Raw genomic sequence first — 25,627 nt, forward strand, 5'->3', positions numbered from 1 at the left:
CTTTAATAAGTTGTGGTCAGGCCTTATTTTTTTTTTTTTTTTTTTTACATGATGTCACCTTAGTGGCTCTGTATAACTGTAATCATGGCATGTATATTTTTGTTAAATATTTTCTATTGCAAGAAAATGTGATGGCCAATTACATGTATTGAGGGTTATAAAACAGATTTATCAAGTTAACTATAAAAGGAATATGAAACTTAATATGTTCTTACTTGGAATTAAGTATAATAATATTTTACTGTTAGATTTTCAATTTTACACGTGTTTGCAGTGGTATGGTTTCAGTATATTCAGAGATATTTAGGTAGGTATCGTATCGAAAGTCATAATTTTAGTATTGTGACAACACTACAGACAGACACGTCACGCTTCAGGTACAGTATATACTGTAGTTGTATTACTCTTAGTTGTAAGTAGTGTTTTCCGGTGTGATTTTTTTTGGGTGGTGGTTCTCAGGAAACTCCCCAGGAAACAGCTCTTGAACCGTGCAGCTGTCCGAGTTACAGCTGAACAACAGCTCAGCTCTAGATGGTTCAGTAGTTATAATATCAAGTCAGATTATAAGTTACAAAAACAAAGACAGCTGCAAGAAGAACTACTCAAGCAACCAGGTTTGTTGGGGACGTTCAAGTGAGGAACTGTAAAAGTGGTGTTTGGACACCAATCAATCAAAATGTTGATTGACAGGTTAACTAACAGGAGGCAGGAGGAATTAGCTAGCTCGGTTAACTCATTTACTAACCATAACCTACAAAAGACTCTGTTAACCATTTTTTTTACACTGGACAATCCTCTAAGTTAGTTTATTATCCTAGCTAATATAACGTTATTAGATTGCAGTTATTTAGTTAACGTTAGCTAGGTTAGGATTTTATACACAGCTAGAGCTATTCATTAATGAATGAATGAAAGAGAAGCGTTTAGTTAGCGAGACAATTTAAGGTGTAACTTAGTTAACCTACAGTAGAACAATGCAGTTTGAGTTACGTAATGTAACGGTGCTTTGTAGACTCTTAAAATAGCGTTACCTGCATCCCTGGAAGACCTCTCTGGACAGGAGAGTGGCGAGCCATGTTTTCTGCTGAGGCAGCCAAATGTCAGCCAGCCAAAGAAATCCAAATGTTTTCTAGACCCGCAGAAGGTCACAACGAGCTGATGAAGAGACCACTGTGGCTATTTCTCTGTCAGGTTTACCATACCATCCAAAAAAAACAGGTTCCAGTATTAGTTAATTAACGTTACCCTAACTAGATGCCGAAAACAGACTCTAGCTACGTCTAAGCTACTTAACCTGGGTAATCAAGCTGCCTTAGGTTTCACACGCGAATACAAACAAACCGTGATTTAAACCGCTTTAAATACTCCAGCTCGATACTAGGTAACTTAATTTAGCTAGGTTAGTTAGGTTAGATGGATAAATAAATAAAATCCTGCTTGTTTAGCTGTTGGCTAACTCGAGCTAAGATAAGAATCCCTGCCGACCCAGGCTGTACTGTGATCTATTCTGCTAGTGATCCAGCGAGACGTGGTAGTGAAAAGACAGCAGCTAGACCACTGTGACAGCCGTATGAACGTTCTCCAGCTTCTTCTGTCTTGACACGCTGCGTCCAAAAGAAGTAACAGGACTCTGTTTACCGAGATAACCTGCTGGTAATTCCGTTAGCTCGCTGATCTATCTATCTATCTATCTATCCTCCGTGCAGTAGGTTCGGTTAGCAGCAGGGATTATTTTGCCAACTGCTGCACAAGTTCGGCGGATAGCGGACTAGCAAGCGAGCTAGTCTCAACTTCCCAACTTTCTCGCTGAATAAACAGATATTACAGAGCGATAACTGTCCCCCAGGCGTGACAGTACAAAAACAAGTACATTAAAATTATCTCTGCGTATAAATACATCTAAAGGACCGCGGAATGTGAGCAGTTAGGCGCAACGATCCTCCCCTCCTCATTTTCCGCCGTAGCCCTCCGCCATATTGAAAACTGTGACCGCCGCTTCAAGGTGGAGCTAAACGATGGGGACAACCAATCAATATTCAGAGATCACACATGACCACGCCCCTCAGTGATCTGTCCAGCAGTGCATAGATGAACAGTGTACATACAGTACGTGAACAGTGTACATACAGTACGGTACATCTAGACATGTTGACTAGAGGACTAGAGACCCAGACTTATAAGTGTACAAGTGCAAATGCTCTATCAATAAAGTGATATTAGTTATTAGTTTACATTTCAAGGATTTCAAAGATTCAAGAAGACTTTAGTGCATTCACATCATATGTGGTACATGAGGTGGAACGAAATTGTATTCTCAAAGTCCAGTAACACCGAAAAAAGCAATTGATAATAAGATAAATATAAAAATTTAATAAAATAGAATACAATACAATAGATATCAAGATAAATACACAAAATATAAAGGAGAGTAGGAAAGTAGCAGCAACATGAAGCCCTCTGTGCTGTAGCGTCATTGATCATCATGAATGAAGAGCAGTAACAGGTTAATAACCGCAGGTCATTCATACCTACTTCTGTCAGACTGACTAATACTCACAATCTGTAGTATACACTGATAACTTTGCATACATTTGCACTACTTTTTCTTACCACTACCACCATCACTACCTTTGCCATCTCCCATAAATGTGATTAATCATGTGCAAAAATATAACCACAAATCAATTTTTATATATGTGTATGTATATGTGTATATATGTGTATATGTATGTGTATGTGTATATATCTTCTACCTCTTCGTTTCTGTCATTTTCTGTCATCTACATACATTACTTTTTCTATATGCTTAAATTAGTTTATGCTGCTGTAACAAGTGAATTTTCCAGATTTGGGATCAATAAAGTTATAGACCTCACAGATTTTGAAGCTATGGGAATAGGAAATGACCAGCATGATCAGCTTATTTATTTTTTATAAAAATATCACCTAAAATCTGCATAAACATAACCAATATTATTTGTGACTTGAATAAAATACACATTACTCAGTTCTTCTGCAATCTACTTAAAAAGACCATTAAAAAACAGTTCTTCATAGTTTATTAAAATGGGCACAATATTAGACAATAGATTATTACAATATAGTATGTCAGGAATATATGAATAACAAAAGAAAAGGCCAGGAGAAACAGCTGCGAAAAGACAAAAAGAGCTTTGACCAGTTTTCTATTTCTAATAATATAGTTTTACAATTTATTCTACAAACTATTTGTTTTTTCTCTTTAGAAACTCAATCTAAAAATCAATGGAGCTTATACAACTATATTGATTTTTACAGGCAATCCTGTACATAAATCAGCCAATGGTGTTTTTACATTTTAGTTTTGCCAAGTTTCTCTTTTTGGTCCTGCTTTAAGTCCTTTTCCTCCAATTCTATGGTGTTCTTCTCCTTTTCTTCTGGTTCCATTTCATCTTTTCGTGTGAACTGGGCCTCAATCTCAGCAGGGTCAACATAGGTGTAGAAGTAAGCCATTATCGAAAAGATTATACACACTGCTACTAACAAAGAGGCAAACAGCACATACTCTGCCCACTGTGAAGAGAGAGAAACACACAAAAACACACACGTTAATCAATTAACTTAGAATCAATCAAATACAATGAAGTAAAAGACTCTATTTCCATTAAATACACAGATGTTATATAACCGATACTGTGTCCCAGCAGCATGTCTGAATAATGTGTATGTGTATATATGGAGGTAGACACAGCACCTGTTGAGGCAGCTTTGCCAGCTCAGCCACAATCAGCACAATGAAGTTGCCCACAGCAACAGTGAACAGCCAGCCAGCCTGCAGCACTGCCTTCATGTTGCTGGGTGCCTGTGGAGGGAGGGAAATAATCCAGTTCATAGGACATAGTTGAGAATAAAACAACAAGCAATGAGAAACTAGAGTGTGTTAAAGTGATTTTACAGTTAAAAATAACTAGGGACTTACAGGTCTTAGAAAACCTTAATAAATTATAAATATATTTGTCATGTAATTTAATACTAATGATAATTAAAGTAAGAATTTAAGCGGCCTATCAACAAGAACATTTTATGACCAGATCTGTTTTACACAATTTATCTTCTGAAGGGGAAGTTTACTGTGGAAATGATCCAGTCTTTAAAAAAACCTAGAGTTCAAAGACCATTAAAGTCACCAGATTAGGAATGGCACAACTGTAATTGAAAAATACTTTATCAAAGTTGGCCCCCATTATTAACATTGAATGTGTTCATACTGCATATGTTGTACTATTGTTTTCCAGTTAAACTCAATTTTAAAAAGCTTTGACCTCCTAGTCCACCTTTATCGGGCACTAGTGAAATAGTTGCTTAATATAAAGGTCTATGTCTATGTTAGTTAGGGTGTGTTTGCTGTGCAATATAGTTTGATGGGACTGGGGGCAAATACACTTTAACTGTTTTAGAAATTAAATTAAGCAATTAATATAACTAATAAGTACTTATAGGAGCAAATCATTCAGTAAACTATTATTTTTCAGAATGAGTGTTATGCAAATCCATTTTTTGCTCTCCTGCAAAAAACATTTTCGATTTTTTATACTTTTTGACATAATGTGAATCTAACTGTTGTTCCTTATATTGTCTTCAAATTTCATATAGACTAATTGAAATGCTCCAAAATGTTTTTACAAAGATTAAGATGTTTTTTTTTCTTCTCCTATAAAGTTATGAAAATTTGGAAATACAAGGCTTAAGTAAGACAGTGATGTTATGTTAATAACAAAACATTTACTTAAAACATCCTTTTGGAAAAAACGTGCTTATAAGTATTAAAAAAGCCAGACCCTTATTAAACACAAACGTCTTTGTAGAATCTGAGGTGAGCTGTGTGCTGCTGTTTTACCTGCGAGTATGAAAACTCCAGGCCAGTGACTGAGAACACCACCTCCCCTGCTGTGATGAGGAAATACTGAGGGATCTGCAGGGCCATGTGTACCGTATTGGGCTTGATGTCTTCCACTTCAACTATAGCGTTACCACACTGCACACAGACCGCAGACCACACACACACATTATATCCCATTAATACAAGATACAGAAGAACAATTGATTTCAGATCAGGAACTCTTTGGTTAAAAGATGTCCACAGAAAGAATACTACAGGAAAAGTGTAGGCGTATTAACATGGTTTGAGTAAAGATTTTTCAATGTCAAATGATGATTTATTACAGTTTATATGTAATAACTAATAACCAAAATGAGGCTAAATACAGCCTAAAGTGGCAATTACTGAGGTCTAAGCACTGTAAAACAAATAAAGGTTATTATATCACAGTTAGCTATGACCCTGCTGATTGGCTGAGAGGCGTTTTATAAGTGCCATTATCAGCCATTAACAATGTTTGATTTTTAATTTACATTTTACAGCAAACTATTGAAAAGGCATATGTTTTCTAATAAACAAATAACATTTTTACTGATTACAAAAGTAATAATAACTGTGTACATAAAATCAACCTTTTTCTATTTCTTTTTAGCCAACAATGTTGGATTTTAATTTTACATTTTACAGCTTCTGCAAACTATTGGAAAGGCATATGTTGACTACTAAACAAATAACCTTTTTACCGATTACAAAAGATGCAGGCTAGATAAGAGGCGCATAATGTTTGTTCTGATGGACCACTGCTACGTTAGTCAAAATCCTACTGTCTGTGAAGAATACAGTATTTTTCAGCAGATCTTTTTTTTTTCTTACATTTTAACAGAAAAATAAAACAAGTGGATAGAGGGAATCAATACTACAAATGTAAAAAATCAAGCATGTATACGCACATTCTCAGTCCAAAGAAGTGTGCTGGGGATAAGGAATGTATAGGCACCGCCAAACCCAAACTTCCTGGAGAAGGAACATGACCGGATGCCATTCGTGATGGTGAATATGCGTCTGTGGGGTAAATGTATCCAGCATGAGTTTTACTGTACTCTCCATCAGCAAATATAGTGCTATGATACAGATGAGTAATAATACGATAATAAGAAATTAAACTTACTCTCCCTGTGGAAGATAAACATATTCTAAAGCAGGAAATTGTTTATCATTTCCAGCATATGACATATTGACTTCTGAAGACAAGCCATTCACAAATCTGTTTGAAGTAAAACATGAATTATTAGATATTTAGTCAGATGAGAGACAGACCACCTATACTGTAATTAATAATATGCTAAATGCTAATATACTGTAATTAATAATATGCTAAATGCTAATATACTGTAATTAATAATATGCTGAATGCTAATATACTGTAATTAATAATATGCTGAATGCTAATATACTGTAATTAATAATATGCTGAATGCTAATGTATGTCAAGACTGTTTATTTCATTATTCTACAAGACATTACTTATTAATTCATTAATTAGCGTTAATTAAAAAAGTAAAAAGCATTGTAGTTATGCACTGTAAACTTCTGTGGGAGGTCACTCACCTGACTGCATTACTGCCTTGCTCTGGTTTGGAGGTTATATCTTGTGTCTATGAAGTAAAAAAAATAAATGTAAAAAATGTTGTATTTTGTAAAAATAAATAAATACATGTAACTAATATTACTAAATTAAGTTAAACTTACCATGTACATGGTGTTAGGGTCAGCAGGGATTATGAGGGTGTTGCGTTTTTCCCCAGTCAGGGAAAAGTTTTTACTGATGGGAGGATTGTTCAAAGATACCATGATGTTCATATTGCTAAATGTCAGGTAGTCACTGGCCTATAGAGACACACAACAATAAATTAAGTTGGAATTTGTATAATAATGACATTTTTTATATACTACATATATTGAATATTGCTGCTGTTAAATCTGGTTAATCTAATTCTATAATCAAGTTAGAGAAATAGTTACTGTAATAGCTAAAAGCAATTAATCCCCCTGTTAAGTTTTTAAGTTGAACCGTAAGAAATTGCAGTAATATTCCCAGGACAATTTGACCTGTGTTTAAACATGTTTAACGATCCAAAAATTAATAATAAAAAAAGAAAACTCCATTAACATTACCTATGATAATTTACAAGAAATAAATAAATGAATTAAAATTCATTTACCAAATTAAAAGCCTCTGAAATATAATCAAGAGGAAGATGGATGATCACAAGTCATCAAACCAAGCTAAACTGCTTGAGTTTTTGCACCAGGAGTGGCAGAAAGATACCCAAAAGCAGTGTGTAAGACTGGTGGAGGAGAACAGGCCAAGATGCATGAAAACTGTGATTAAAAACCAGGATTATTCCACCAAATATTAAACTCTTAAAACTTTATGAATATGAACTAGTTTTCTATGCATTCTTATTTTCTGCAAATAAATGCTTTAAATTACAATATTTTTATTTGGAATTTGAGAGAAATGTTGTCTGTAGTTTATAGAATAAAACACCAATGTTCATTTTACTCAAACATAAACCTACAAAACCTAGAAATAGCAGAGAAACTGATTCAGAAACTGAAGTGGTCTTTTAATTTTTCCAGAGCTGTATATACATAAATTATTTAATGTCACTACTGGGTCAAGTTGACCAGAATTGTATGCGTGTAATACAAACGTACATGAGCATAAATAATATAAACACAATACATTTTTATTTACTTAATCATTAAATTTATGGTTATTTAAGGTTTTGTTCTCCAAAACAAAAAATACAAATATTTTTGTATACTGTTTAATCTTTGAAGTGGATTTATTTGATTTATCAGTAAGTTTAAAATATTTTTCTAAGTAACAACTTTAGACAAAATGCTGTATCGTGACAAATACTACTTAAGTACTGAATTTTCTGTATTCAACATACATTCAACACGCCCAATTCCAACATACAGGCTGAAGAGTGACAGCAGTGGGACAAAAATGAGTTTGAGAATGACTGACTAGGTTTATTTTTCATGAGGGAGCACAGAATGTGTTGTACCTGTTCAGATCCCAAAGCAAAAGTTTGCTGAGGAGGAATCGTGATGTTCATCTGACCACTGGCCATGTTCACTATCTTCAGCTGGCTTTCAGAGGCGGAGGGGAAAACTGGTAGTGTTTCCTAAGAAAGAAATGTATGAGGTGAGAATAAAGTTAAGAAAGTTTTACTACAGAGGCCTGCATGAAGAAGTGATCTGATGCAGTCTTTCAGTTTTAGCACATTTATTCTAAATACATTAAAAACGGAATAATTGATAATCTGATCTGAATAATTATTTGAGAGAAATGTTGTCTGTAGTTTATAGAATAAAACACCAATGTTCATTTTACTCAAACATAAACCTACAAAACCTAGAAATAGCAGAGAAACTTCTATGTATGTAACCTCTAATGTATTCTAAATACATTAAAAACGGAATAATTGATCATCTGATCTGAATAATTATTGCTTAAATCTGCATTTCCCACTTACATCAATCTGAATCTGGACCAGGGCAGCGGAGACAAAAGCCATGGCAGCCAAAAACATCCCAACCGTCATTCTTTTTAAAGGCCTGTAAGATGATTCAAGAGTGTAAATGTACAAATCAATGCTCATGATACAACAAACAAATTATGGTGTGAAGAAGTGGACATTTACGTGAAGTTGAAGCCACACTTCTTGATGAGAGGATAGACCACTCTGTCCATAATGGGCACCAGTGTGAGGATCAGAATGGGGTTGACAGTCTGCACAAAACAACGCAACATTCAACACAGTAATAACATGGTGTAAAAAGCACTTAACTAAGCCATACTGCAATCGGAGAGAAACTCCAAGGAGTGACTGACCTGCATCTGGTCTGGCTGTAGAACAAGACTGCCCTGCAGACAGGGGAAAAACACATACAATAATATAGCAATGCATAAAAAACATACATGCTATGTTAAAATGGGTGAATTCTGGGCATGTGCTGGTATCTGATTTAACTATTTAAAGCTGGTGTCCGTAAGTTTAATTGGGATGTAGGGCCCTCTTTGGTGAGAAGGGGTAATTGCACCGAGCATGTGAAAGAATCATTTTAAACTGAGTGGGTGTGATGCGGAAACTTCACTCCTCTGTTTCTTCTGTTTCTCTGTTTTTACTGTGGGTGAATGAGCTACTGAGGTCTGAGTTTCCCCTTCTGAAGTCTCCAATGCTCCACCAGCCGCTCACGTTCAGTAAAACTGAGCCGGATCCTCTTTTAGAGGCTGTACATGTGACCTAAGTACGTAAAGACGCATGACGTGGCCAGAAGAACACCCCATATATAATGAATATATTAGGCTTAGCAGGGATGGTCGTTCCAGCACACTGGTACCATTAAACACAATATTTTTCTCCCTTCTCCACTCAGAAATGCTTCTGCTTTCAATTTAGAAACAATATAATATGCTCTGCCACTTCAATTTTATTTAGATTCTAATTATCACCAACTATTTAGTTCTCCACTATCACTAATAGTTCCAGTGGTAGATAAATGAAAGATGTTCTTCCTCAAAGCAAGAAAAATTGAGCTGCCTTTTTTTTTTCAAACTGAGCAACTAAAGCAACATCACTGGACAGCCGAACACATTTGGACTGACTGGCTACTATCATACCATCACCCCCCCCCCCACAGAGAGCAAGGTTAATTATGTACGCATATACAGATGACTGGCATCACTGCAGATCAAACTTGTGATCTGATGATAGTACCAGTGTTAACTGATATTGTTTATATCTGTCAATTCTGATACATACACATTTATAAAATACAGATTTCAGAAGTTTTATTGAAGAACAAAAAACAAAATACAATATTGCTCTTCAAATATTAGAAATTATGAAAACAATTTATAATATTTGGTTATAAAATGATTTTGATATTACTGTTTACTGTTTAATATTAAAAGGAATTCTTGTACAGAATGTACAGAAAAATAACTTTCTAAATTAGATTAAGTAAAGACCTGATAGTGAGTCTGTAAAAATACACAGACACATTCGAATGCATTGATCTGATGTTGGTAATTCAACTGCATCAATTTTGGAATATTAGAATAAATTATTAGTAATATTCTTTTGCTAAAATAAAAAACGAAACGTCAGGCTGTCTTTAAACTAAAAAATCATGGTGTACTGTTTTATTATCTTACAAATGACTAATGTACATACTATTGTTTATCCACTGTGTTTAAAAATATCTCTGATTAAATTTAATTGTAATGTGGTCAAAGATTTACACTTGCAACGTATACAGATCTAACTGAACCTACTGACCACAAGTTGAACAACTTACAAATGTTCCATCCATGGTGGTGGCCTGCAGAGTCCAGCGAGAGCCCTGCAGACCAAATAGCACAATAAAAACACTATTCATTTCTAGGTCATTCATATTTCTGATGAAGCATAAATTGTTAAGATCTTTGTTATCACAATTTCATCCACAAGATGTCAGTCTCACCTTTTGGTCAAACAGGGTCCAGAACATGGGGAGAGGGATGTAGAGGAACAGCACTCTGCACACCATCTTAATCTGAGCAATGAGGAGTTTCTGAAGCACATAGAGAAACATTTACCATACATGACACGATGTCTTCTTAATATCATTATGTATTAAAGATGAGTGACTATAATGTATGTGAATGGATGTCACATCATCAAGGGGGCACATCTTATTAGGAAACATATGTCACTATGCAAACTGAGAACACTGATCTTTGAAAACATAACTTTGATCAATTAAAGAAAAAGTCTAGTCTAGTCCAGTTTAATCAAGCATTCATTAAAGACATATTACATTCATTATTACAATCAATTCAAAAGGCTTTATATCATGATACTGAACTGATATACTGATAGCCTTGTGGAAAAAAAGATCTTGAAGTGTAGAAAGAAAGATTTAGGACGTACATCATACTTCTCATCAGCCCAGTCCAGCCAGTGCTCTCTCTTTGGGTATTTGCTGCTCCTGTGTCTAAAACGATTATTGATGGCGAACTATGGGAAGAACATACATTATTAGATATTACTGCTACGTTCTTTTTATTAATAACATTTATCAAACTATGTGCATAGGGTGTTTGTTAACAATTATCTCCAAAAACATAATTTTTCCAGCATTTCTGTTATACAATGCAAAGAAGCAGTGCAACAGCATTGACATGTTGAGTTTAGATTAAGTGTTGTAGACTCACCCCAATGCAGTTACACACATCCATCATGATGTTGCCTTTGGGTTTAGCTTTAATGTACATCCCACTTCCAGCAATGAACACAACTGCAGACACACAGATATCACTGGTATAGTCCCAGACCTAAGCATTGTCTCTATATAGCAATACGGTTCTAGGCAGTTTTTGGGACAATGGTACATTTCGTTTTTAATAAGTGCCTTGTCTCCACAGTTTAAAAATATATAAACAAACCAATCAGACACATTTACATTCAAGACTTTAAAGCTTTAAAGCAACTAGAAACATTGTTTAATCATGTGATTTCCAAAATCAATTGTGTAGAAATATCACTGAATATAAAAAAACCTGCTGGTGAGCTCATTAATAGCAATGAGAGTGTTAGCTCAAAAAAGACCTCCAGAGACCTCCCATATTATCAGGTAACAAAGCTCTGACATACACAAAAGCTCAAGATGGTCACTTCAAAGCCATGACAAAGCAGAGAGTATACTCAGCTCCTGGTAATGTCTATAAACCACTTCAAGCAGGCATTGCATGCTAGAGATATACAATATATAACAAGATTGCTTAAGTCTGGAATGGAAGTCTGGAATGTGTGTTTAAATCATGTCTTATTAATTTGACGAACTGTGGAGCAGTTTGGTATATCAATGATTAATATGTGTGTGTTTTTCCCAAACATTATGGAAGCGATTGTATGTTGTAGGTCATTTTAAGCCATGCAAGCATAATGGAAGCAAAATGGAGGAGTCAGGAAGAGGAAAATGCTAATTTTAAGGTATTTACTGTCAAAACTGGTACTGGTGCAGGGCCTAAGTAATCCACTAACCCTTTAAGCTCTTTTTATCACTTCCTGTGCCTTTTTGACAGTGACTATAAATCAACTCGGGCAACATATACTAACACAACCAGAGATGATTTATGAAGAGCCTGCCCCCTTCTTTTTTGTCCTGTTATATACAGTAAGAACATTGACTCCAAAATGGCAGCACACAAGTTAATAGGGGTGAATGGAGCTAAACAGCTAAAAAATGTGTTTATTTGTTAAAGTAAAATGTATTTTGTTAAAAACCATTACGTGTTTTTTTTTTCATTTTTTCTACAGCAAACAGGGTTTGGACAGTGAGTCACAGCCCACAATGCCACAATATTTTGTGTTTCATTCTTCTAATCTAAAAAAATATAATCAGTATTGCATGTATGCTTTGTAGAAACTTACTCAGAGAGACCACCATGAGAGCAGCAGGAACACCGAAAGCCAGCGGGTAGCACTTCTGCTGAGTGTGAATACCACACTCCTGACCTGCACACAGAGACAAACAAACAGGTTAAAATAAACCTGATGTAGGAATGAGAACATGTTTGAGGCTCATAGTGTACAGCTTGTGTGTGAATGTGGCCTACCTCTCAGTATGGGGGTGATGAGAGTGGACAGAAGGCTGCCACCATTAATACACAGATAAAACACAGAGAAGAACGTACTTCTCTGTCTCGTCTGAAAACAGAATAAAGACAGTGAAGCAGATTATTTAGCCTGTATTGTAATAAGCATGTAGTATAAGTGTAATGTAGAATGTGTAAATGAAGCTGGAAAAGGTGATTCAAGTACATACATTTTGGAATGTTATAATAAATTTCAGTATAGTATGAATGCTGACAAAAAAAAATGCATCAAAACCGTAAAACGTGGTTGATTCACATGGTTCCTTTGTTACTAATGAATTGTAATGGAACAGAATTTATTCATTGCCAGGCTAGACACCAATTATGAAAAAATTGGTTTTGAAGTAGCCTTGCTGTGCACATTCTTCTGTTTTCTCTACACGAAGACATCACTTTTACTCCATTTGATGTTTAAAGAGTTTAGAGTATATTAGCATTTCCTTGTTCATAGAGACGGATGGCTGAAACAGGAAGCCTATGCATCCCAAATTTTTCAACATTACATTTTATTGTAACATTATAGTCATTGTGGCTTTTAGAAAAATATGCTTTAGGGAGGGGAAGTAGTGCACTTAGGTACAGCCTAAGCTTTTGTTCTTAATGTCATTTTTCTCCCCTTACATAAAAACTTATTACAGATATAATGAATGTGAATATTTTTGCCACTTTTTCGTAAATTTCAGTTCTGTGTTTATCTAGTACACAGCCAAAAAAGCTGATTTATTCACGTGCATGTAAGAAAGCTATAGGGTTGGGGTGCTGTGGGAGCTCACGGTGCTATCATGCTCTAAAACAGGTAAGAAAAACACATAGACCCTACTGTAGGGTAAAAACATGCTTGGCTCAAATTAAAAGACAAAGCAGTTGTTTGTGCCTTAAAACACAGGTGGTTTGTGTGGCGCAGTGGATAACACCACCCCCTGCCAGTGAGCTACCACATCATGTGGGAGACTGGGCTTCAGTTCCTGGTCTGGGTGACTATGCTGCACTACATTAATATGAGTCCTTGGGCAAGACTCCTAACACTACATTGACCAACCTCTGTGATGGGAATAACTTTGTACCTTAAGTCACTTTGGATAAAAGTGTCAACTAAAATACTGTAAATGTAAATGTAAAACAGCTGAAAACATTATTAAGACCTAAGACTCGGCTATGTGCTCTCAGGTATGAGACTTTATCCTCTAAATTCTGTTTTGTGGTGTAACATTAAGCCTGTTAGTGAACATTAACTAGCTTAGCTAAGCAGCTAATGCTAACTATTTAACGCTAAGTAGCTAGTGTTAGATAGCTAACCTAGCATTAGGTTAGATAACTAAAGCATAGTGGCAAATGAAATCGGGCAGGAAACGAAAACTGGTGGGAAACTAAAACGGGCGGAAAACGAAAACGGGTGGGAAACGAAAACGGGCGGGAAACGAAAACGGGTGGGAAACGAAAACGGGCGAAACTGAAAACGGGTGGAAAACAGTGATCACGCAAAGCGTAAGCGAGGAAGACAACAGGCAAGGGGGCTGCTTACTATTTGTAAAAATAAAAAATACATATTTTTTGTTAACTTTAAAGAAAACAATAGCTTCACTTGTCTGTTTACTGAATGTTATGTATGAACTAAAAATCTACATTGTAATCAAGAATCGCCAATATATTTAAATAATATCAAGATGATTTTTTGGTTTAAATATACAGTACTTCAAGGCCAGGTTTGGATCAGTTGGATAAAAGGCAAATTATATTTCATTTTCTTTTCCAGATCAAATGTCACTGGTTTCTACAGGGACCCTGTGAAAATGTGTGATAAATGAGAACGGTTTATGGATTTAATGGACAGACCTGGTGGTCATCAAACTGATCTCCTCCGAATGCAGACACACATGGTTTAATGCCTCCTGTACCCAGAGCGATCAAAAACAGGCCTAACATAGCCAAGCCACTGTGAAAGGAATAAGAAAAAAACATTATTCACAAGGAATATGCCTAGAGATGCTAAAGGTTGATAATAATATACACAATATTTTATTATATTTCTACAACATATGTGTATCACTTTTTTGTTTAAAACGCACTTCAGCACTTTAGTTTATGACTGCAATTTCTTTTTCCCAAAATCTGTCATTTTCTGTCACCTCTGCCAAGTAAGATTTTTTTTTACAGTTTTCTTTACAGTGAACATTAAAGTAAATCTTTATGAGCATCTGCTAAATGCCATTAAAGTAAATGTATCATAGTGGGCTGGTCATATTCAATACTTGTTATGGTGTGTTGTGCAGTATTAGGTTTCTATTCACTGCTTATAAAGTACTGCTGATACCCCTGATCAACTCTATATAAAAAAAGTATTGTATAGTGAAAAATAACAGCTAATTGCTGTGTATATAAATTCTCATCATGCTGGATTAATTATTGATGCAACATGTTGTCTCTCATTCACAACCACAATGACAGGAAGCTGAAAAGGACACTCACACATGAACCGACATGTTGTCTGGTGTGCCGTCTCGGTCTGCATCTGTGAGGTCATTAATAGCGCTGACTGCCATGACTATCTGCCCGATGGCATAAACAATGGACAGGTAGATGATGGTTCTAGAGGGAAAAATATTCAAGGCAAGGTTATAACAAATACAGTAGCACCATTTATTATAGTGATTCCTATTATTCAATTTTTTAGAACAGTGCTATTGATCTTTAAAGCACTGACTATGTTTAGTGTCTTCACAAGTGAAGAAATCTAAATAAAGCACATTTTAGTTTTTATTAAAAAAAGGTTGAAAGGGCTCTATTATTACCATTATACATTCATGTTAGTTTTAGTATTAATAATAGTTGTCATTGATTGTTATATTCCTTTTTCCTCTTTCCTTTGTATGATTTTACACTTGTTTTTGTCGCTTTTTTATTATTGTCTTCTTACATACTCCTTTTATGATCTTTTGTAGGTAATTCTATGTGGGCAGTGGTGGCTCAGCTGTACCAGGTTGCTGATCAGCTGTACCTGGGCCCGACAAGCTGCTGTTGTTGGGTTCTTAATCTGTGCTGCTGACCACTGGCTGCCCACTGTATCAGGTATATGTTCTTACTTCATTATACTTCATCTGTGGCCAACATAAGTATTATGTGCATTTTTGTTTAGTAATATATTTCTTTCTTAGCATTACTATAGGTGTTGACTGGACACTCACTTGAACTTTCCAAGCCAAGAGTCAGCCACAATAGCCCCCAGGATGGGAGTTAGGTAGCATAAAGCCACAAACGCATGGTAGATAGAGGTTGCAAGATCATCATCCCAGCGGAAGAAAAACCTGAAATACAGCACCAACACCGCTAGAGGGAGAGAAAGACAACAGACAAATTGCTATCGTTATCAGCTGCTTTATTACTCGAATAGACCTGCTGCTCATTCTACTGAGTATATTTAGCTATAACTTTGCTGTATTTAGGAACATCATATATTACCATTGTATATTATAATAACTCTTAAACTGAATGCAGATACAGAGAGAGAGAGAGAGAGAGAGAAAAGAAAAGATGATCAGAGAGCTTTTTGCTCATTAACTGTTTGCCAACTGATCTTTACTTTTTTTTACATCTTTGCACAAATAGGTAAATCAGTAAAATACAGCTGGAGAAGCCTGTATAAGAACTAATACAAAAATGGGCTATCTGGCTATCTGTTCTTTTTACCTTAACAGACAAACACACTTACCACGCATGCCATAGTACGAGAATCTTTCACAAAACTCATTGACAACAATGAAAAAAATGCTGACTGGATAATTACAGCATTCCACCTTCTGCAAACAATAAACGCACAGAAATAAAGCATGCTTTAAAATTATACAATATCATATAAATTAATGAATTAATTATTAATAACAACAACAACAACAATAATAATAATAATAATAATAATAATAATAATAATAATAATAATAATAATAATAACAATAATAATAATAATAAAAATCGTTATAATAATAATAAAAATCGTTATAATAATAATAATAATAATAATAATAATAATAATAATAATAATAATAATAATAATAATAATAATTATTATTATTATTATTATTATTTTTATTATTATTATTATTATTATTATTATTATTATTATTATTTGCACAAATAGGTAAAATAATTACTATTATATTACAGAAATAATAATAATAATATAATAATAATAATAATATAATAATTATAATAATAATAGTAATAATAATAATAATAATAATAATAATAATAATAATAATAATAATAATAATTATTATTATTATTATTATTAGTAGTAGTAGTAGTAGTAGTAGTAGTCGTAGTAGTACTAGTATTGTTGTTATTATTATTGTTATTATTATTATTATTATTATTATTATTATTATTATTTTTATTATTATTATTGTGTATTATGTAATTAGACCACTTTTTATAAAATATTATAAGGAAACCTATACACCAAGTTCTTTGTACAGAATTTAAAATAACAGAACTTGAATCTGAAGTTATAAAGAAAAAGTAATAAACCAAAACTTTAACCTAAGTAACTGAAAATTAAGTAGCACTAAATTAATATAGCTTGTTTAAATGTATTGTTATAATTATATAAACTCCTGCAGGTGGCGCTGTAGCTCTGTGTCATTGAGGTTTAGTAAGTTCTGTGGTAAGATACATTTCCCACAAGACAAGAAGACAGATTTTTCAGCTGTTTTTTCCCAGTAGAATCTTTACTACCAAACACGTTTTATACAAAGGGATTAACTTTGCTAAAATTGTCAACAATGTATAATATGATTTACTTATTTACAGAAATCAGAATACTTACACAGTTTTTCATGAATATGATATCTTTACAGATGTAAGGTAACCAGATTCCTAATCAGGTGAATAAACTCAGTTGTTATTAGCGTTAAATAATTAACTAATGAATGTTCATATGTCCGGACACAGTTTGCTCCAAAGTTTAAAGTTTTATTATTTTAATATTTTTATTATTAATATCAGATATTTATATGATATAGGCATCTGATTTGACTACCCTAAAATAAAAAGGCTGATTTTTAATAATAAAAATCTGAATTTGTAAAATAGAATAAATGTATTCCATACTTTCCCCACAGTGGCGTTTTTCTTGAAGTAACAAATATGTAGTTTCACGCACAAATATATCATCACTGTCTCTATTAATTTTTTAATTGTTTTCCCATAACCTGGTCTGGCACTTGGTCCAATAGAATACTCCAAAATTGTGAGAATGACTATGCTTTAGCTCCAGAGATTATCACAGTAAATTGTGCCTCCCATCTAGTACATGGGGACTAGAATTCTTAAACACATAAAATAAATTAACACTTAAAAAAATCCAGCTAAATAAATGTTTGACTACTTTAATCAAAGTAGCAATTAAAACTGATTAAGCAATAAAATAATTTCTGGTTGCGTAATAGTTTTTTTTTGCAGTGTAAGGATTAACTGATGAGTTAAACCAGGCGTTCTTAATTAAATAATCATTAATTAAATAAAAAGGCTTATATTAGAAATATAAGAAAAACATGGCATCTTCTATATTAACACAGTCAAGCAAAAAATATTAACAGAATAATAAACACTAGCCTCACCTTTGGTTTTGATTTATCATCGTTCCTCTCTTTGTCTGTCAAATTAATAAAACATAATGATAATTTAATAAGTGTTTCATCTAAACTGATTAAGATCAATGAAATTATTTTGAGACAAACTACAAATGATGCTATGTAGTGTGTTCTCCTTACCAGCCATGGCTGCACGTCTGATGTCCTGAATATCCAGGAATGGAAAGAGCTGTATTAGTGCAGAACCCCTGTGTAAAGGTGAACAGCCTCTTTTATTAGAGTGGACTGTGGCCCTGTTTATGATGTTTATGATTTTTTTGAAGATACAGTAGAGTAAGTGAGTGGGGGTAATAGAATAAGGCAGAAAAAAAATCTGTATCTGAATGTAAAAGCAGCTTTGAAAGAGTAAATACTCATGAATCTAGTTGAAGGAAACCCTCTTTTGAATAATAATAATTAAAGCCTCCACTCAATGATCATATTCAGTAAACCGTATTTTTTTATTATTTAAGCATAACGAGTTTTGTTCCTTACTTTTTCATAAAATGCTTGGTTTGCACTTTATATTAAGTTTATCTTTAATACAACTCCAAATGAGGAAATTTGTTTTATCTGGACAGCTTAATTCAGTTTATCATTATTTGTTTATAAAGGCATTTTAAATGAAAACCATATGTATGGTTGTTTATTATGCTCTTTAACAATTACAATTGAATTCCATTAACAAAACTGTATACATCGAGGGAGTATAATGAATACTAAATAGACAAACCAATAATCAGTAAAGAAAACTAAAACAACAATTCATTACCAAGAGGAAGTCCGGAAGTAAGATTATGTCACAAAGATTTGGGCTCAAAAGTTAAATGTTAAATGTTTCCTTTCATTCATATTTTATCTTCGTCTTATGTCTTATGATGGATACTGATGGATACTTAATGTCCATTTAGTGAAATTGTCCCAACCTTGTTCTGGTAAAGAATGGCCTCTCTCACATGATAGCGAAACTGTAATGGAATTTTGTCAAATATGTCATATTTAAGCATATGGACCTGTCTGTGGGTTTTAAAGCCTGGTTTCAGAATTATTTACATGTGTACTTCTGCTGTAAATAAGAGACCTTAGTCTCTTTAGGTCTTTGTTTAAAAAAGTCAGTAGGTATTTTCCCATAAATTAGATTCATTTTTTTTGTCCAGTTTACCCCAAGATATTTAACTAATTTGTATTCCACTTTAGAGGATAGATATTATTAATAAAAGTGAGTGGTTCATAGTTACAGTATAGTTACACCAGCTCAGTGATGTTGTCATGTAGTGTAAGATGATTCCAGTGTCAACCTTTGAAATTCACGTGAACTCCATCCACACTAAATACCTTACGTACATGTATCAAATTGTCACGTCATCTTCATTGTTATCCCATGAAATGATAGAATAAAATATTTACAAAAATGTTGGGGTGTAGTCACTTTTGTGAGATACTGTATATGCAAAAAATGTTTTGGTAATATACTTCTTGCATTTCAGACCTGCAGACTGTTTAAAAAAAAAAAAAAAGCTGGGACTGTAAAACATTTTCCACGTTTCCATTCCTTCTCAAATAACTTTGGCACTGAGGAAACCAAGCAGTAATGTGTTTCAGGTATTTTTGGACGATTTTTTCTGTAAAAACTGGTGTGAAACAGTACAAGTTCGTAGTCGTCACATTGTTCTGCTCACAATTTTCTGGACATTTACTTTATTTTATTGCCATTAACACACATTGACAGACAATTAGCATTAATGTAACAAGAACACCTTAAAGATCAGCTTCACTTAATCCAAATACAGGTCAGAGCTGCAGGCCAGGTCAGGCTAGTCCAGTACTTGTACACCTTCTTCCACAGGCATGTAATGTGTGCAGCAGGTGGTTTTATATTGCTACTAACAGTCTGGATGCTTCTTTTGGTATTTTGTCCAGGGCTCACAGCATCAATTTCATCCAAAAATGACCTGGAATACTGATTTATCTGATGACAAACGGTTTACACTGTTTGATGGTCCAGCCCAGAGAAGTAGACGTTGCTTTTAGACATAAAGTAAAGGTAGGAGGCATTAATGAATGTAACTCTGTATTGTAGTGCTTAACCAAGGTTTGGCAAAATAAGTTGATAAGCATGTCTTTAGCATTTAGCAGTACTTCACTTAAGCATATGGAACCAAGAAAATTTACCAGGAGGTAGATTTTTGCATGGCTGTTAATAGTGAATTAATAGAAAGTGCAACCAGATATTCAACTCACAACTAAAACTTCACTTGTAGAAAAAAACAAACAAACAAACAACAGTTTAAAATTTGTGACTTTTATTAAAAAGAATTAGAGGACATTTTAGTTTAAATACAGCAGAACAGTTTTTTTTATTAAATAGAGATTGGAAAAAAATCCCCATTGTGAATATAAAAGATATCTGATAAACATTTGAAAGAACACTAATGTGGTAAAGTGTGTCTGCTCCTTCACTGGCTCCTCTCCTCCGCTCTTTGGCAAGAAGGATCAACACCATTCTTACAGTGTATTGAACACAGCAAGAGCTCAGCTTGCTACATATTGCACTCGGTTTAGAAATTTATATATACACACACACAAGAATAATACACTTACATTACATCATGGCTTTAAAATCACTCTTCCCCTAAGACATTGCAGTGATTTAAGGTGAACAATGTCTCTGTGAGTTTATCCATTTAAAGCTCAGTGGTGTTGAAATAAAACATTTATTTTTCATTCATATAAAAGCAGAAGAGAAAGGCTGGATTCAGAAAAAGAAGCAGAACTAAAACAAACCATTTGTCAGACATTTACCATTGGAATTCTGTACATATAGTATTTCTGAATTTTACCTTAAAAATAAAAAGAAACATAGAAATCATTAATAATAAAAAATAGTTGGCTGATAAAGGGTAAAATATGCTTAAAAAGTCTCCACAGGAAACAGTAACTCAGATCCACAGCCAGAATGGAGTTGGAAAAAAAGAAGACAAAAACAACAAAGAATAAACCTCCAAATGCTGGCAAGACAGTGAACATCCAGCCAGACTGAACTCCTCATTTATCTATTGGAATGTTACAGTGCCTAAAAAACACAGACCTCTGCAGAAAGTCTGGGGTTTAGATGTGAAAATCTCAGCGCAGGGCTCATTTAAAAAGCATTGCAGGTCCACATTCAATGCAGGCTGAAGCTCACACCACAGAGGAGGAGCTGGGGAGGCCCTGGATACTGGTTCCAGTGGGAGTGCCACTGATAGCGTTGAAGATGTGCAGCGAGTCAGGCAGCGTGCTCTTCATAGCATCTTCCACTGGATTGATCTGTAGAGAGACAGAGGGAGGGGTTTTAGTGTTTTGTTATAATAATAATGGCACTTATATAGTAATTCATAAAGACGTGTTGGAAACAACAATCACATCTTTATTACCATCCAAGCTGGTCATGTAAGCAGAAGGAAAAAAGAACAGGTCATTTAAATTAAATAATCAATTAATTGATAAACACTAAACATGGCAATAAAACAGTAACATCATTCATCACATAATATATACAGCAAAAATACAGTACTGTGCAAAATGTGGTATATAATATCTGTATTGGTTTAACCATTTGCACGGAGCAGGCAGTCTATATATTTATGTTTAGTATGTCGACTTCACAGGGCTCATAGACAGCTACTGCCTACTTAATTTAATTTTACTAGAATACATGTTGTTTGGCCATGAGTATTTAAAGAATATCCAATGTTATCTTGGTTTATTTTGCATGTAAATGTTACTATTCATGGCTTTTTGCAGTATAATGATTTTTTTTTTTGCATATTTGCAATTAGGAGCTTAATATACAAATATTTAATATTCTTAAGCCTTGTTAAATTATATTAGTGTAGAGGAAAGTCATTCAGAAAAACAAATTGTAGTCTATTTTGTCAATGTTTAGGCCTGTGGATCATCTGTGTTTCAATCAAGTTCCATTCTTAAGTTTTCTCAAATAGTAGGCCTATGCTTTTTCTGGTGTTGCATTAACATAATTCATTAACACAATTTATTAACATCATTCTGAACATATCTCAGTCAAAAAGAAAAAAAAGTCAGGTTTAAATCGAGCTTGGGCTCTTAATGATAGTTTATGGGCTATTTTAGTTCAGGCCAAATTGATACGTCCAAACTATTAGACTTATTGCCCTAAGACTTTTGCACAGTACTGTATGTAATTATGTTTAATATATGAGGCAAATGCATTTTGTAAATCTGTAGGACGTACTGGCTCATGCATAATGGCGGAGAGTTCCCTGGTGAGATCTCTGTAGTTGGCCTTCATCTCATCATGATACTCCTGCTGGTCCTCTTTTATCAGTCTTTCATTAATGCCGAGACCATGACCACATGCTTCCACAAACTGCCTGTATACACAACACAACACACAGGAAATTGTATTATTATTATTATTATTATTATTATTTTTTGTAGTTTATAGATTCAACCAATCTGCTCACTTACCTGAAGACTTCTTTGAGTAGTTTGACTTTGTTGTCAGGGTATCTCTTAGATGTGGTGTCGTCTAGGAAAGCTCTGGCGTAGGCTAGTGGGCCAGCATTCACCTAGGTTAGGAACACAGTATGTTGATAAAAATCTAACAGCACTGACAGTATGCAAGTCTGTGCATTGGAGCATTTTTTGGTCAATTAAATATGATTTTTTAACAAGACTAATAAAGTAAAAAAAAAATCGATACACTGTTTCTGTATGACAGTGATAATAAATATGTATAGTAGTTATTAAGTAATTTAACAACAACAGTTTTATGGAATTGTACATGTGTACTTGAAGGGTCAAAATGTGTGCTGTTAAGCAAAATGCGGACATATTGGCAGGTCTGCACCTGTCTTTGACATTGCTTTTGGGTGACCTTATGCCACCTCTTGTTCAAAAAATGCAAAAATGTAAGCAGTTCAGATTTGTTTGATGGCTTGTGAGTATCAATCGTCCTCTTGATTACATTTCAGAATTTTTCAATGGGGTTACACACAAGCCATCAAACAAAACTGAACTGCTTGAATATTTAATCAGGAGTGGCATGAGGTCACCCAAGAACCATGTGAAAGACCAGTGGAGAGCATGCCAAGATGCTTGAAAGCTGTAATTAAAGGGTTAGGGTCAGGGTTATTCCACCAAATATTGATTTCTGAACTCTTAAAGCATTCATATTGTTACTGAATGACTATGAACTTGTTTTCTTTGCATTATTTGAGGTCCCTTAGACAAAAAATATTGTATAAATGGCAACATTTTGGTGGGAATTTGGGAGAAATGTTGTTAGCAGTTTTTAGAATAAAACAACAATTTTCATATTACTCAAATATATACCTATAAATAGTAAAATCCAAGATACTGATCATTTTAAAGTCTATTAATTTTACCAGAGCTAAGTAAAAAGCTACACTGTCTGTGTTTACCTGTACACTGATGCTGCCCTGCAGTTTGAGCTGGAGTTTGATCATGTCCACCTCACTGCTGGCACACAGCTGCCGCAGCTCAGCCACCTTCTTACTCATCTCATCAATGGCCACCTCTATGGGGTTCAGGTCCGTGTGGTGCTGGTACATCACTGCTATGCGCTTCTTTACGTATGGGAAAAAGTGTGTGGCTGAGTGAGAGAAAGAGAGATTCAGTTATTTATATGTTAAAAAGACAAAAACTGCTAATGTGTCAAAATTATGAAAGTCTAAAGAACAGATTTGGAAAATGTGTTTCTATAGTGTGTCACAGGATGCCTAAACCAACAGGATGTATTAATCAAAACTTATATAAAATACATTATAATAAACTCAGGCCAGTATTCCTAATAGAAGAGAAGCACCGTTTTACAAATAGAGCCCACTCCTTCATTTTCCACCTGCTGCAGAATAAAAAATAATCATTATTGATAAGAGGCGTCCATTGATAAGAGCTGGACTTTGGGGTCTGTTGGATCATATAACTATAAAACATTACAGACAGCCTTGGTATTCAGCTGACATGCTAAAATCTAATCTCTGTATATGGAAGTGACAGAGGGAAAATTATTATTGCATTCCTAGTAATAAAGTTTCTGCTTTATTTATATTGTGTACGTCTTTCCAGTGGTCCTTACACATTTTACACGTGTAAAGACAGAAACCAATTTAAGATACATCATGCACCATAAAATATATATGTACATGATCTGCTTTTATTCATGGTACAAAAAATGACGAATAAGCAGTGATTGAGTTCAAGTTACTATAGCCTCTTCCATTTTATAATTACTGTCTGACTATTTTGTTATTTTTTATTTATTTATTTTTCTTCTTTAGTTCTACTCCTCTTCAAAATCTTCTGTAGGACCCTATCCTGATCAGAATTTTAATGTATGACAAAGAACAAGTGTTAAAATCTCACCTAAGATCAGAATCTGAATAAAGATCTTCAGTGACGTTACAATAATTTAAAGAGGATGGTCATATTAAGCCCTACAACTATAAAACTTTAAAAAGTAAAGCCAGTAAGATTTATATGTTTCTGATATTTATTTGTTGCGGCAATGTATCTAATAATGCTTCTAATTCTTTTTATTGAAATCGTAGGTCAATTTTTGAGATTTTCAGTCATTTGCAGCAGTGAGGAGAGACAGGCATGCTGGATACCCCCAACCAGTGTGTGTGGATATGCTCAGCTCCATTATCAGACCATCTTTTTAATATTAAGCACTGATTTGCTAAACAAGGTCTTGGATGGTGAACTATAATAATACTACACTCTTTAGAAAATAAACTTTATAAATGTTTAAAGGAACATAATGATGTAAAGCCATTACTTTTTGTCTTGATGTTATTTATATTTCTGCTAATATTAGAGTTTAGTGAGCAAATACACTTCCCAGATTCCCAGAATTCTCACAGATGTCTGAAACTTCTGCATATATTGTTGCTGTCATGCAAAACCTTGTATCGCCAAAATGGTAACTTTACAGAGGAAGGAAAAACCTTAACTTGTAATGGGAGTAAAAGTAAGATTTAATTATTAAATTTCATATAATTGTGGAACACTCTTATTGGTTCAATCAGTAAAAAAACAAACCACTGCCAGATTGAGTGTCAAAAGGCTTACGAAGTGGATCAGAAATCAGTTGTGTTTATAGAAAGAGGCACGTACTTGTGAGTATAGTCCTGCGTTTCCACTGCTCCTCGATGCCCCCCTGCTTTTTGCCCGTCACAGTGAAGGGCGTCTCGAAGACGAAGCGGCAGATGTTGTGACTTTTCTCAAACTCTGTTTTTCTGTCTGCCAGCTCTTTCTCCTCCAAGAACGGAGTGACATGGGTCACTTGTATATACGCATACTTTGAGTCCAAGTCTTTAGGGTTGATCTGTTGCAGATAGACACAAGTGTTAAAACAACACAAGCACACACCTGGCACTGGCA

General features: G+C 34.2%; 3 protein-coding genes across 12 annotated transcripts in view; all 3 read right to left on the reverse strand.

Moving 5' to 3' along the window:
- stk24a (serine/threonine kinase 24a (STE20 homolog, yeast)) overlaps positions 1-2,002 on the reverse strand; it is a 30,500-nt gene extending 28,498 nt beyond the window's left edge. Inside the window, exon 1 of the mRNA XM_007257974.4 lies at positions 1,032-2,002. Within this exon, the coding sequence (XP_007258036.2) occupies positions 1,032-1,076 (45 nt within the window). The 5' untranslated portion in view covers positions 1,077-2,002. The remainder of the gene's footprint in view (positions 1-1,031) is intronic.
- A 1,040-nt stretch (positions 2,003-3,042) lies between these two features.
- Positions 3,043-18,395, reverse strand: slc15a1a (solute carrier family 15 member 1a). Its single transcript, XM_049485353.1, has 23 exons — positions 18,344-18,395; positions 18,191-18,225; positions 16,285-16,372; positions 15,761-15,902; positions 15,045-15,164; positions 14,412-14,511; positions 12,540-12,630; positions 12,355-12,438; positions 11,136-11,218; positions 10,852-10,938; positions 10,403-10,492; positions 10,238-10,282; positions 8,769-8,801; positions 8,578-8,666; positions 8,410-8,491; positions 7,939-8,058; positions 6,608-6,745; positions 6,467-6,513; positions 6,027-6,122; positions 5,809-5,920; positions 4,877-5,014; positions 3,734-3,841; positions 3,043-3,552 (listed from the first exon to the last, which is right to left on the reverse strand). Exons 1-23 carry the CDS (start codon positions 18,348-18,350, stop codon positions 3,331-3,333), a joined length of 2,157 nt encoding a protein of 718 aa, XP_049341310.1. The 5' UTR covers positions 18,351-18,395; the 3' UTR covers positions 3,043-3,330.
- Positions 18,396-20,488: 2,093 nt separating this feature from the next.
- zmp:0000001200 (dedicator of cytokinesis protein 9) overlaps positions 20,489-25,627 on the reverse strand; it is a 122,964-nt gene continuing 117,825 nt past the window's right edge. For all 10 annotated transcript variants that reach the window (XM_049484899.1, XM_049484896.1, XM_022680313.2 and 7 more), the window contains 5 exons: positions 25,361-25,571; positions 23,644-23,834; positions 22,688-22,788; positions 22,452-22,590; positions 20,489-21,508 (listed from right to left, as the gene is read on the reverse strand). In XM_049484899.1, the coding sequence (XP_049340856.1) occupies positions 21,383-21,508; positions 22,452-22,590; positions 22,688-22,788; positions 23,644-23,834; positions 25,361-25,571 (768 nt within the window). In that variant the 3' untranslated portion in view covers positions 20,489-21,382. The remainder of the gene's footprint in view (positions 21,509-22,451; positions 22,591-22,687; positions 22,789-23,643; positions 23,835-25,360; positions 25,572-25,627) is intronic.

The sequence above is a fragment of the Astyanax mexicanus genome, chromosome 11 (genome assembly GCF_023375975.1).
Source record: "Astyanax mexicanus isolate ESR-SI-001 chromosome 11, AstMex3_surface, whole genome shotgun sequence".
Lineage (NCBI taxonomy): Eukaryota > Metazoa > Chordata > Actinopteri > Characiformes > Acestrorhamphidae > Astyanax > Astyanax mexicanus.

Coding starts and splice junctions, on each gene's coding strand:
- slc15a1a (XM_049485353.1), bottom strand. Junction 8,802..10,237: donor CCACCATGGATGGAACATTT/GTAAGTTGTTCA, acceptor CCCTGTCTGCAG/GGCAGTCTTGTTCTACAGCC. Junction 3,842..4,876: donor TGGAGTTTTCATACTCGCAG/GTAAAACAGCAG, acceptor CTCCCTCCACAG/GCACCCAGCAACATGAAGGC.